We start from the raw sequence: 13,473 nt of genomic DNA, 5'->3' as shown, positions 1-13,473 counted from the left end.
AAAATCTGGCAACCCTGTCAGAGCCGTTAAATAACGTGGTGAATGAGAATGTGTTTCAATTTGTACAAATAGCTAAAGAAAAACTCCACAATAGTGTTTTCATAACTTTCATAAAGAGGGAAAAAATTAGAAAGCGATTGATAGTCAGAAGAGAAGAGAAAAAGTCAGAAGAGAAAAAGATGTAATTTTTTTACCGTCACTCCCATACAGGGTTGCCAGGTGTTCACAACAAAACCCACCCAATTGCTCCTCAGAACCAGCCCAAAACTAGCCCAATGGTATTTCACCGGCTTCCCTGGTAAAATTCGCATTCTGGAGGGTAAATATCATGTTATTTTGGGTCAATTCAACCCGCGAACACGAAAAACAACCCGCGTCACTTTTACGGTAGTAAAAAAAGTAGCCCAATTCCACGGGAAAACCGTGGACTTGGCAACACTGCTCCCAGTATTAGAAACACCCTCACAGCAGCGTTAACAATTTTTTAAATTTTTTTTTGTAATTTGATGCAACGGTAATATAATACTAAGTATAGTGTTATAACGTCCGACAGTGCTTTTCACATTCTTTTCACATACAAAAATACCTCAGATTTTGTGTCAAAGCTTTTTGTACAGTCAATCGCAGAGCTCTTTCCTGTTTTGGATGCGTTTTGTGTGTTTTTTGCCACATTCACGCTGAAAACCAATGCTGCCACTCACTCTTTTTGCCACTCAGTGGGCGTAACCGCCGACAGTGACGTCACAACTGCGGGTTTTGTTCTGTTATGAAAACCTGGCAACCCTGTCAGAGCCGTTAAATAATTTATAGCGTGAATGAGTATGTTTCAATTTGCACAACAAGCATTATTATTATTTTATTTATTTATTTATTTATTTTTTTGTAATTTGATGTAACGTTAATATAATACTAAGTATAGTGTTATAAATTTACATACATAAAAAAGAAAATATAAAAAAAACTTTGCAGGATTTATCAGTCTGTGAAAAGGGTCTATTTCTAAAAAAAAAAAAAAAAAAATGTGTTTTATATATATATATATATATATATATATATTTAAAGAATATCAAAACAAATTGGTAAATAAATAATCTAAATGTGTGCTGCAGCCAGCAGATGTCACCCACGGGCGCAGTAAACACTGAACATGTGACTCTGTAAGAGCCTGTAAGATCCACAGTGTGTTTCTGTTTTTTCTAATAATCCATGACGAGCCTCTCCTGACCAAACCCCGTCATCAACAACACACACAAACAACACTGGACGAGTCACAATGGCGAGCAGACGGGCCTCGGTGTCTTCCTCATCGGCGGGTCTGGAGGCCTGGTTCCCCGCGCCCGGCAGCGGGGAGGATGAGCCGGAGCTGCGGCGCCTGCGGGAGCGGCTACGCGGGTGGCTGTCGCAGTGCGAGCCCGCGGTGATCTACGCGCAGCGGCTGCTGGTGTGGGAGAGGCCGCTGCACAGCATCATCGCCGCGCTCGCGCTCAACACGCTGTTTTGGTGAGGCACGCTCGGTTTCGGCGAATGAAGCGGTTCATTGGGAAGGGACGGTGTTAATCCTCAAGAGTAGCTTGTAATCTGGTTAATCTGCTCGTTAGTAGATGCTTCAGGTCGAAGGTGCTCCGTGTTGCTTTTGTGGAAGCTTCGCTACTTTTACCATGGTGTTGCTATGGACATGTGCTATGTTTTTAGATTACCATGGTATTCTTGGGGATCCATGTTAATATCATAGTATACATTCAAATACCATAGTATTACCATGGGGTTTGGGCATATATCATGCTACATAACAAGTCATCATGTACAATAACATTAACACATGATTACTGTGGCATACTATTACTAAAATACTATGGTAGTAACGTTACTATAGTACAGTCATGGTACTTTGTATATGCTATGAATGTTTGTCGTATTCATATACAGTACCATGGTATTTACACTTTACTGAAAGATTTAAGAATACAATGATATGTGTTCAAAAAACATGGTACTTCTTTTGTAAGGGGTAAATACAATGTTGTATGATTATGGTTTGTTATTAGACTATTATTAGGGTAATACCATGTTTGTTTCGAGCATTTATCGTGGTATTACTATCTATATTATATCAGTTTTATAATATACCACATATTATTGTAATATATTATTAATTATTATTAATTGTGTTTACTAATATATGCATATACGTGTATATATTTAAGAAAAAAAAACTTAAATATACATAATATAATATATATACATATATATTACACACACTACCATTCAAAAGTTTGGAAACATTACTATTTTTAATGTTTTTGAAAGTCTCTTATGCTCATCAAGCCTGCATTTATTTGATCAAAAATACAGAAAAAAAACATTAATATTGTGAAATATTATTGCAATTTAAAATTATGGTTTTCTATTTTAATATACTTTAAAATATATATTTTTTTCGTGATCAAAGCTGAATTTTCAGCATCATGCCTCCAGTCTTCAGCGTCACATGATCCTTCAGAAATCATTCTAATATGCTGATTTGATACTCCGTTATTATCAATGTTGAAAACAGTTGTGTTGCTTAATATTTTTTTGGAAATTGTGATACTTTTTTCAGGATTCATTGATGAATAAATAGTCAAAAAGAACAGCATTTATTCAAAATTGAAATATTTTCTAACAATATTAATCTTTACTATCACTTTTTATCAATTTAACACACCCTTGCTGAAAAAAATAATAATAATTTCTTTAAAAAAAAGAAAGAGAAAAAAATACTGACCCCAAACTTTTGAACAGTACTGTATATTGTTACAAAAGATTTAATTTAAATAAATGCTGCTCTTTTTTTTAACTTTTTATTCATCAGAGAATCCTGAAAAAATGTATCACGTTATAAAAAAAAATATTAAGCAGCATAACATTTGTAATAAATCATCATATTAGAATGATTTCTGAAGGATCATGTGACACTGAAGACTGGAGTAATGATGCTGAAAATTCAGCTTTGATCACAGGAATAAATTACATTTTAAAGTATATGATAATAGAAAACCATTATTTTAATATTTCACAATATTAATGTTTTTTCTGTATTTTTGATCAAATAAATGCAGGTTTGATGAGCATAAGAGACTTCTTTCGAAAACATTAAAAATAAATGAATATATATATATATATATATATATATATATATATATATATATATATATATATATATATATAATATATTATATATATAATATATTATATATAATATATATATATATATATATATATATATATATATATATATATATATATATATATATATATATATATATATATATATATATATATATATATATAATCAGTGCTCAGCAAATAAATGAGTACACCCCCTCTGAACAAATACACAATATGTATTTTCTTTATGATCACTAATACAATACATGGAAAGATGGCAAAACTAAAATATATTAAACATAGACATAATGAAAACTGAGAAATATTTGTCATTGATAGCCATAAAATAAGTAAATTAGCCAATTTTGTTTAAATGAAGGATTTACTATGCAGGAACTATTGTAAATTTCCATATTGGATGCTACATACATGACTTATTTCTATCATATAATTGAGGCATATGTTGTTTTAATAACTGAATGTGATTATTTAATCAGTGTTGTGTGTGTTTTAGGCTCCTGTCGTCCACATCTTTGAGGCCTCTGTTCCTCCTGAGCGTGTCTCTCATTGGACTGACTCTCCTGGAGAGATGGAAAGACAAGCTGCCACAGATCACTGGTAATGCATCCATACACTATACTGTGTTTTTGATTCATAGCATCACGTACAACGCATACACAATAGGACTAGGCAACATACAATATGTAACATACAATATGTTTTATACAATTTTGCAAATGTTTAATGTATTACTCAAATGCATTTGCTTTATAATGTCTTTTATTAACTGGGAACATAGTCATTCTGTAATGTAGATGTGTTTTCAACATTGATAATAGTAAAAAATGTTTTTTGCGCAGCAGATCAGCATATTAGAATGATTTCTGAAGGATCATGTGACACTGAAGACTGGAGTAATGATGCTGAAAATTCAGCTTTAATTACAGGAATAAATTACATTTTAAAATATATTCCATTGGAAAATGGTGTAAAAATGTTTCCACAATAATACTGTTTACCTGCATTAAATATATTCATAAAATATATAAATAAAAATAAATAAATTCTGTGTTACAAAACAAGGAGGGATTGCAAAACTAGTCAATAAAATAGTATTTAGGGAGCTTAATGACTAATTAAAATGCACAATTTACAATGCTGCCTAGTTTTTGTATTGCCTGCAAAAACATCATGATGTATTTTATTATAAGAATAGCACAAGGCTCAGATATTGTCAGTTTGTTACAGGGGCCTCTTTTATTCTGTCCTCGCTCATGTTTATCCTTCTGTTGTCTACAGTGTGGCATCCAGAGGCGTCTGTCATTGAGCGGTATGTGCCTTGAATAATCTCTGCATGTCTCAACAGCACCACCGTCCCTTAAGTGTGGACCGATCCCTTGCATAATATTGCCTCTGCTGTATCTTAAGATTGTTTCCTTATTAAATTTGTACTGACTGTGCATGTTGATATTGCGCATGTTGTTACAGAGAAACTCTAACTGATCAGCCTCGTCTGTTAAGCGTGGAGGAACTCAGCCATCATCTTGCCGATAGTTACCTCACCTTCAGCCTTTACATCCAAGAAATGCTTCAGTACAAACGACAAAACCACGGCAAGGTGGGGAGTAGGATTCTGTAACCTAAAATGATCCAAAAAATGATCATTCCTGCTTTTTTTTAATCCTTATGTCTTTCCAAACTGGTTTTATGTTCTTTTTTCTGTGGAAAAAATATGATTTGGAATTAAAATATGTTCAAAAGTTTGGGGACGGTATTCATTTGTTCATTTATTTTGTAAAGAAAATAATCCTTTTATTCAGCATGGATGCATTAAATTGATCAAAAGTGCCAGTAAAGATATTTATAAAGGTACAAAAAAGCTTCTTAAAAAGAAATACAGCATATTAGATTGATTTCTGAAGGATCATGTGACACTGAAGACTGGAGTAATGATGCTGAAAATTCAGCTTTGACTACAGGAATTTAATATATTAACATAGAAAACTGTTATTTTAACTTGTAATAATATTTCAGAAGAGACTTCTTTCAAAAACATTTAAGAAATCTTACTGACCCCAAACTTTTAAACGGTAGTGTATGTCCAGAAAGGGTTTACTGATCAATCTTTCTGTTTCATCTTATCAGTTCTGCATCATGATGTGTTCAGGATGTTTACTGCTGGCCCTGGTTGGACATTACATTCCCGGGATTATGATCTCCTACATCATATGTGAGCAAACTTCCATCTGTTGTGTTTGTTTATTTCCATATATCACTTTTGCACACACTGATGCCCTTTTGCACTCAAATTATGCAACACACAAACCATTCAAGTCCACCTCTGCACTTACATAACACTAACACACTGTATTTTGCATTGCTACTGTAAATATTAAAGAAGCAAATAAAAAGATGATTATATTACTCCAGAAGATATAATATGGAGATAGATAGATAGATAGATAGATAGATAGATAGATAGATAGATAGATAGATAGATAGATAGATAGATAGATAGATAGATAGATAGATAGATAGATAGATAGATAGATAAAAGGCTACTTTAGAGTGATTGCATTTTTTTATTTTTTTATTTTTAAATGGAGCTAATTCAGGTTCAGTGGTGAATATTGAAGACTTAAAATTAAGTATATTTCATCATGTCACATTTCTAACATTTACTTTTCTAAAAAGTACATTAAAAGCAGTAATATTATGAAATATTATTTTTGTTTTCTATTTTAATATATTTAAAAAAGTAATTTATTCCTGTGATCAAAGCTGAATTTTCAGCATCATTACTCCAGTCTTCAGTGTCACATGATCCTTCAGAAATCATACTAATATGATGATTTGCTCAAGAAACATTTCTGATTATTATCAATGTTTTTCATGATTTTTTGGTGAGTAGAAAGTTCAAAAGAACAGCATTTATTTGAAACAGAATACTTTTGTAAAACTTTTTTTTGTCACTTTTGTTAAATTTTATGTCCTTGCTGAATAAAAGTATTAATTTTTCTTTCCAAAAAAAAAAAAAAAAAAAAATCTTACTAACCCCACTTTGTATATAACATATTTATTAACATATGATTTTCTTTAGTAGTCCTTTGGGGGCTCGTCCGGGATAAATTGTATCTAATGTGGTAAAATCATGAACAAATTTAATGATAAATTAAATAATTTACCCAAGATATATTTATTTGTATTTAAACATCATAATTTGAAAACGTTTTTGGGTAACACTTAACAACAAGGTTTCATAAGTTAACATTAGTTAGCTACATTAATTAGCATGAATTAAAAATGAACAAGATTTCTACAGCATTTATTAATCTTAGTTAATGTTAATTTCAACATTTATTCATACATTATTAAAATCAAAAGTTATATTTGTTAGCATTAGTTAATGCACTAACATGAACAAACAATGAACAACTTTATTTTTATTAACTAATATTAACAAAGATTAATAAAGGTATTACTCATTGTTAGTTAATACATTAATTAATGTAAACGAATAAGACTTTATTGTAAAGTGTTACCCATTTTCGAACATCAAAAGTATTAAATAACTCTTACTGAGCCCAAGCATTTGAACGGTAGTGTGTGAAAAGGTTAACTGTGTGTTTCTGTCTCCTGCGTTAGTGCTGAGTGTGCTGCTGTGGCCGCTGGTGGTCTATCATGAGCTGATCCAGAAAATGTACACCGGACTGGAGCCCATACTGATGAAACTCGACTACAGCATGAAAGGAGACACACAACGCCGCAAATACGACAAGAGAAGTGAGAGCGTTGCCTTTAATTAGTGTCCTAGACTGCTAATGATATCATATATAAAGCTCAAAATAAACACGAAATACTAAAGACAGATAATATTATGTACAGTTGCATGTTGGGTTAGGAATTAAATTATAAATAGTGATAAAGATTTTAAGCTGATAGTTAGCTAGAGGTTTACCAATATGAGAATATTTTGATGAAATCAGGCATTAAGATGTTAGGTAGAGTTTAAAAAAAACAAAAAAAGTTGAGTATTCTGCTTGTACTTATAAGCGAAATAACTAATCTCTAATATTATTTGCATGCATCATCAGACTGATAACAAACAAAAAAATATTGGTGTTGACATATTGGGCGAATCTGCTGCTGACATCAGTAATATTCTGTTTACACAGAAGGTTGTTAGTGTGACTCTGTGTGTGTGTGTGTGTGTGTGTGTGTGTGCACAGAGCTGAAGAAGGAGCAGGAAGAGGGTGACGAGCCGAGGGCAGAGACGGAGAGCGAGAGTGAGGAGGAGCTGTCCTGTTTCGCTCCTACTGTGAGTGTCCTCTGACACAGGGGTCTTAGTTTCATGTTCTTTGGTGATGAGGAGTCATAACCTAACACTATATCTCATCCATTTTCTATATTTAATAGACAGTGCTGGGTAGTGTTGGGGAAAGTGACCTTTAAAAGTAATGCATTACAATATTGCATCACTCCTTAAAAAAGTAACTTATTGCATTACTTAGTTACTTTTATGAAAAGTAATGCATTACAATACTTTTGCATTACTTTTTCTCATCTAGGCTAGGCTTGTTTGTTTGATTTTTAATAAAAACAGAAAAGGTCTATTTTCGGAAAATGTTAAGACCCTTTCACAGCAAAAGTTAAAGGTTAAAGGAAATGCATATTTACGCCTGTACAGTAGAGGGCGCAGCTCAAACAAACCTCTCAGCTGTGCTGCCATTCTGGACACAGAACAGGATACAGGCAAATGAAGCTCAACACTCTTATTTCTAAATCTAATCCAAAGTTTTTGCTTTTTAGAATGATTGAATTAGATAATTGAAGGTCTTTTCATACTTTTTCTCTTTTTATATAGAAAACTTTTGCAACGACATAAATGTCTTTATAAATAATGGGTCTTTGCTGAATAAAATGATTCATTTCTATTTATTAAAAAAAAAAAAAAATCTTAGTGACCCCAAACATTTGAAGGGTAGTGTAATTCCAGTCACTGATTGGTTTCTTCTTGGAGCAGGTGGATGTGAAGACTACGGCTCTGGCGATGGCCATCACAGACTCTGAGCTGTCCGATGAGGAGGCGTCCATCCTGGAGAGTGGAGGATTCTCTGTGTCCAGAGCCACGACACCACAGCTCACAGACGTCTCTGAAGGTACCAGTGCTTCAGTGCACCACAGTCTTAAAACTAGCTCTTTTTATGAAATTGTGTGCATTTGTGATCATTTTTTTCAGGATTCTTTGAATAGAAAGTTCAAAAGAACAGCATTTTTGTAATTAGAAATCTTTGGTAACATTATAAATGTCTTGACTGTTTAATTCAGTTGATGTAATTGTTTTGAAAGTGCCACTGATTCTTATTAATGCTGTCGCTCTGTTTTCATCAGCAGACCTGGATCAGCAGAGCGTGCACAGTGAACCGGAGGAGGCGTTCACTAGAGACCTAGCGGAGTTTCCGTCGGTGGACGAGATGCCTTCTATTGAACCGGGTCTGTTCCATTTCCCGATGGGCGTTCTCGGGTCTGAGCAGGCGGGAGCTTCGAGCTCCGAGCTCCAGGAGGAAGCCCTGTCTCCGGCCAGCCTCCTCATCCAGCACTTAGCATCTCCGCTCCACTTTGTCAACACGCACTTCAATGGACACAGACAAGCGGCAGGGGCAGACCAAAGCATTGTGGGTACTGAGAAAGAGGGAACGGTATCAAAACCCGCTAGGTCCCTGGAAGCCCTCAGCGAGGAGATAGTGAGCACAGCCATCTCAACCGTAGTACAGAACACTCTCTCGGCCCTGTTGCGGTCTACGGAGGCCAGCGAAGGCTCATCCATGGCTTCGTTCCTTCCCACCGAAATGCCTCCTTGCCCGATGGAATCGCCCCTCGAGTTGCCGTCTGCCCAAGAAGCCGACGTAGAGGAAGAGGACGCTGACGTCACCGAAGCGAGCACCGAAGAGCAGCCAGACGTGACGCTCGTACCCACAGAAGAAGAGGACTTTGAGCTACTGGACCAAAGCGAACTGGAACAGATGGATGAGGGGTTGGGCCTTGGTGTTGATGGACAGGAAGTGGGCGTGGCTTCCACAGACACGCCCCCAAGCAGTCAGCAGCATGCAGACCGGCAGGATTCCTAGCTTCCCATCATCTAAACTGTTTATTTTATTTATAGTCCATGTAGATACCATAACTGACATATGATTTGTGAAAGGGAATGTCGCAGTCAACTATGCCTTTCTTGTTGTTTTCGGCAGTGAGATCACTGTGATTGTTGGTGTATGTCGCAAAATGTATGACACACATTTTTTTGACCGATCCAAATCACCTCAGATTTCAAAAGCGACTTAAAATAGACGTACAAGTTTGAATCGTTTACTGTATGCATATTTTGACAAGAGCCCTCTGGTTTATCAGTCCCGCGCTGACCGTTTTCATAGGGTTTAATGCATCATGGGAACAAGTCATGTGGGCCGAGTTTTATTTGCTTGTAGGGCTGGTAGGATTTGTGTGGAAGGAGAGGCTGTGCAGGACACGACTGCAAATTCTCAACGCAAAGATTTCTTTTCATAAGAATAACTAAACTAATATATTCTATATTATATACCTATAAAGTGGATGGTCTTATTTATCAAAATTGGTTAGAGTGAAGAATGGTTTACTATTAAGTATGTCTTGAATAAGTAGTGCAATTGCTGGGAGATATTCTGGTACACAAAACTTAAAGTTAGCAAATTTGTCTGCATTGCTTTTAAAGGATTAGTTCACTTCAGAATTAAAATTTCCTGATAATTTACTCACCTGCATGTCATCCAAGATGTTCATGTCTTTCTTCAGTGAAAAAGAAATGAATCCATTCCAGGATTTTTCTCCATATAGTGGACTTCACTGGGGTTCAACGGGTTGAAAGTCCAAATGTCAGTTTCAGTGCAGCTTCAAAGAGCTCTACTTGATTCTAACCGAGGAATCAGTGTCTTATCTAGCGCAACAATTGGTCTTTTTCTAAAAAAAAAAAAAAAAATTGTATACTTTTAACTACAAATGCTTGTCTTGCACTGCTCTGTGATGCACAACGCATGACGTAATCACGTTGGAAAGGAGGGAGTATCAAGCAAGTGTTTACAAAGTGAACCATGCAAAGACTTAAGTCAAACGGCCTTTACAAAAAAGGTAAAGCAACAATGTTGGATGATTTTGAAGTTGGAGGAGAAAATTAGATGTTTTTCGCCCTACTGCGGTACTTCTGCCTCCGTTACGTGTGACCTTTCCAACATGATTACATAATGCGTGGTGCATCACAGAGCAGTGCAAGATGAGCATTTGTGGTTAAAAAGTATATACATGTTTTTTTTTGTTTTGATTTTTTTACGAAATGAGCGATGGTTTCTTTAAATAAGACTCTTATTCCTCGTCTGGGATCATGTAGAGCTCTTTGAAGCTGCACTGAAACTGACATTTGGACCTTCAACCCGTTGAACCCCAGTGAAGTCCACTATATGGAGAAAAAAAACTTAATTTCTTTTCAACTGAAGAAAGAAAGACATGAACATCTTGGATGACATGGGGGTGAGTAAATTATCAGGAAATTTGAATTTTGAAGTGAACTAATCCTTTAAGTATAAATCAATTTCTGAAAATTGTTTTGAAAATTAATAATGGATTCTGTCATTTACTTCTCGCATATATTATTATTATTATTATTATTATTTTTTTTTGCACAAAAGTGACCGTGAATGCAGCATAGCATACTTTAGCTGGCAGAAAAATTCCCTGTTCATTGTGCTTTTTTTCCCCCTTACGTGATGTAGAAGAATTAAGAGTCTAACCCTAACTTTCATATGTTCATATTCAGGTTCAATATATTATAATTGGATGCACTTTTGAACTATTGTTGGTCTGTACATGCTCAAATTTTGCAGGACATTTTCCAGATTTCATAACCATGCCAAATGCACTACCATTCAAAAGTTTGGGGTCGGTAAGATTTTTTTTTTCCCCAAAGAAAATTAAACTTTTATTCAGCAAGGATGCATTCAGTTGATCAAATGTTACAGTAAAGAGTTTCATAATTTTACAATAATTTTACTTTTGGAAATCGTATCGCATCACAGGAATAAATTATAGTTTACAATATATTAAAATAATATGTAATATTTTAATAATTTAAAATAAATAAAATAAATGCACTTTTTCCAAAAAAAAAAAAAAATATATATATATATATATATTTTGCTGACCCTAAACTTTTGAATGGTAGCGTACATTATATTGCATTGTAAAAATCACATCAAGTGGTCACAGATTGCCTGAAATATAATTTAAATTATAAACTCAAACTTAACTAGTTTAGAAGGAGTTCATGCATGAACTTGACTGAATTATTTTCACTTTTTTAAATTGAAATGAACATTTATAAGAGGGGAATCCTAAGACAATGATTGAGCCTTATTTTTATCTATCTTTATAAGATGTACTCAGTATGTCAGGGTAATTCTAGAATTGACAAGGTAAAACTCAGACAGCATATTTGGGATTTATTTTTAAAGAATTTGATTGTTCATTTGTCTTCATGTCAGTGTCAAAGGTCTGAGTGACTTCTTACATGACACAGTGGATATAATAAGATGGTTTTATGATCCGATATATAAATATATATTTTCAATTATTAATCATACTAAAGGGAAATATCTTTTAAACTGGAAATGTGTATATAAAAACAGTGTATATATTTATCATACAGGGCGTTCTTTCACGCATAAAGAGAGTTTTACAGAACTGTTCAGTGTTTGGAGGCAGGTTGACATTCCTTTAAAGTTGAAAGTGAAATGGATTACTCTCACATCATAATGTGACCAGTCAGAAGTTTCTTCCATTATAATTTGAGTTTTGCCAACTGTGAAAGCTGATTGGTCAAAAATTCTGCGCCACGTAGTTGCAAACCTGTTCTGTGTTGCTGTGATTGTATTTTTAATTTCAAAGTGGACAAACGAATAGCTTGCCGCGTCGGAGTCGGATGGTTAGGACAGTGTTTTTGTTTTGCACGATTTGAGTGCGTTTCGCCTCTTCTCCTGTAGATACCCTCAAACACACACACATCTGATCCAGACCGCAGATTTGTGTTTTCAATATATTTACGAAAAGATTATCTTTGTTTAATAGTGATTGTGTTTTGCTCATGCTGTTACTGCTTTATGATCTATAAAAAAAGCACTTAGAGCATTGAACTACGAAATGTATTGTTGAATGTCGTTTTGTTTACTGACTTGCACCTCCAAATATCTCTAATATACACCCATACGATGGTTTTCAACTGCTTTGTGTTCTTTTGAAAAGGGGGACTGTTCTCACCTGACTGAACCCGATTGGACTCTCCTAGTTTACACCGCTTGTGGCATCACGGTCTTTGTTGGGGACGCTCAGAATTGGCTGTTCATTGTGGACATTTGGGGAAGAAAGCATGATATACGTAGTTTTTCGAACGGTGGTCTGGGAAAATTTAGATAGAAAAAAAACACTTTTTTAAAAAAAAAAAAAAGATAAATAATAACACTAATATTAAACTAGGCAACTAAATTTCATTAAAATAAAGAAAATATCAAAAGTAAAATATGATGCAAATAAAAAATATTTGATTAAAATAAATGAAACTTGATTTCGATAAATACATTGGATTAAGTAAATATATACATTTGATTCACATAAATAAAAATTGATTTAAATAAAAGATCTAACAGTGCAGTAGTTTAGTACGGAGGACCAAATGTGCAGAAATTAAAAATAAATTTTGCTTTAGAGAAGAGAAAGAGTTACTGACAATCCTCATTTTAACTGAGTGAGAATCTCCAGTTTTGTTGTTGTTGAGCAACTGAAACACGAGCTGCTAAAGCTCCGCCCTCTTCGAGAAAGCGGGCCGGGAGCAGCAGCTCATTTGCATTTAAAGGGACACACACAAAAAAACGGTGTGTTTTTGCTCACACACAAATAGGGGCAAATTTGACAAGCTATAATAAATGATCTGTGGGGTATTTTGAGCTGAAACATTCTGGGGACACCATAGACTTTACATATTGTAAAAGGTCACCTTTAAATATTTGCTGACTGTCCTCAGGGGACAGCGAGAGATAAAGCCAGGCATGACAAAGGGCATGTGAGGTAATGCTACCATGCGGTGAGCTGGCAACAGAACCGAAGGCAGATGGTCGCACTGCTTATAGTCGGAGGTGACAGTAATCTCGATAAGTGGGGGTGATAAATCTCTTGAGTATGGAAACATTACAGAGGTCTTCGTTATTAACAGAAAAAAATGTCTTGTTGTTTTAAGGTTAATGAAACTACACT

The 13,473-nt window shown here is 34.6% G+C and overlaps 1 protein-coding gene across 2 annotated transcripts; it reads left to right on the top strand.

Annotated features, from left to right (window-relative positions):
- Positions 1-1,198: 1,198 nt before the first annotated feature.
- Positions 1,199-12,426, top strand: retreg2 (reticulophagy regulator family member 2). Of its 2 annotated transcripts, none has more exons than XM_067404688.1 (9): positions 1,199-1,500; positions 3,662-3,765; positions 4,447-4,477; positions 4,636-4,765; positions 5,293-5,377; positions 6,793-6,930; positions 7,377-7,465; positions 8,171-8,306; positions 8,542-12,426. In XM_067404688.1, exons 1-9 carry the CDS (start codon positions 1,274-1,276, stop codon positions 9,273-9,275), a joined length of 1,674 nt encoding a protein of 557 aa, XP_067260789.1. In that variant the 5' UTR covers positions 1,199-1,273; the 3' UTR covers positions 9,276-12,426. The 2 variants fall into 2 exon arrangements, with proteins under 2 accessions (XP_067260789.1, XP_067260788.1); XM_067404687.1 differs by having other exon boundaries at positions 8,539-12,426.
- Positions 12,427-13,473: the final 1,047 nt, after the last annotated feature.

The sequence above is a fragment of the Chanodichthys erythropterus genome, chromosome 12 (assembly GCF_024489055.1).
Source record: "Chanodichthys erythropterus isolate Z2021 chromosome 12, ASM2448905v1, whole genome shotgun sequence".
Taxonomy (NCBI): Eukaryota; Metazoa; Chordata; class Actinopteri; order Cypriniformes; family Xenocyprididae; genus Chanodichthys; species Chanodichthys erythropterus.
This window is presented reverse-complemented; position numbering and strand designations above follow the sequence as displayed.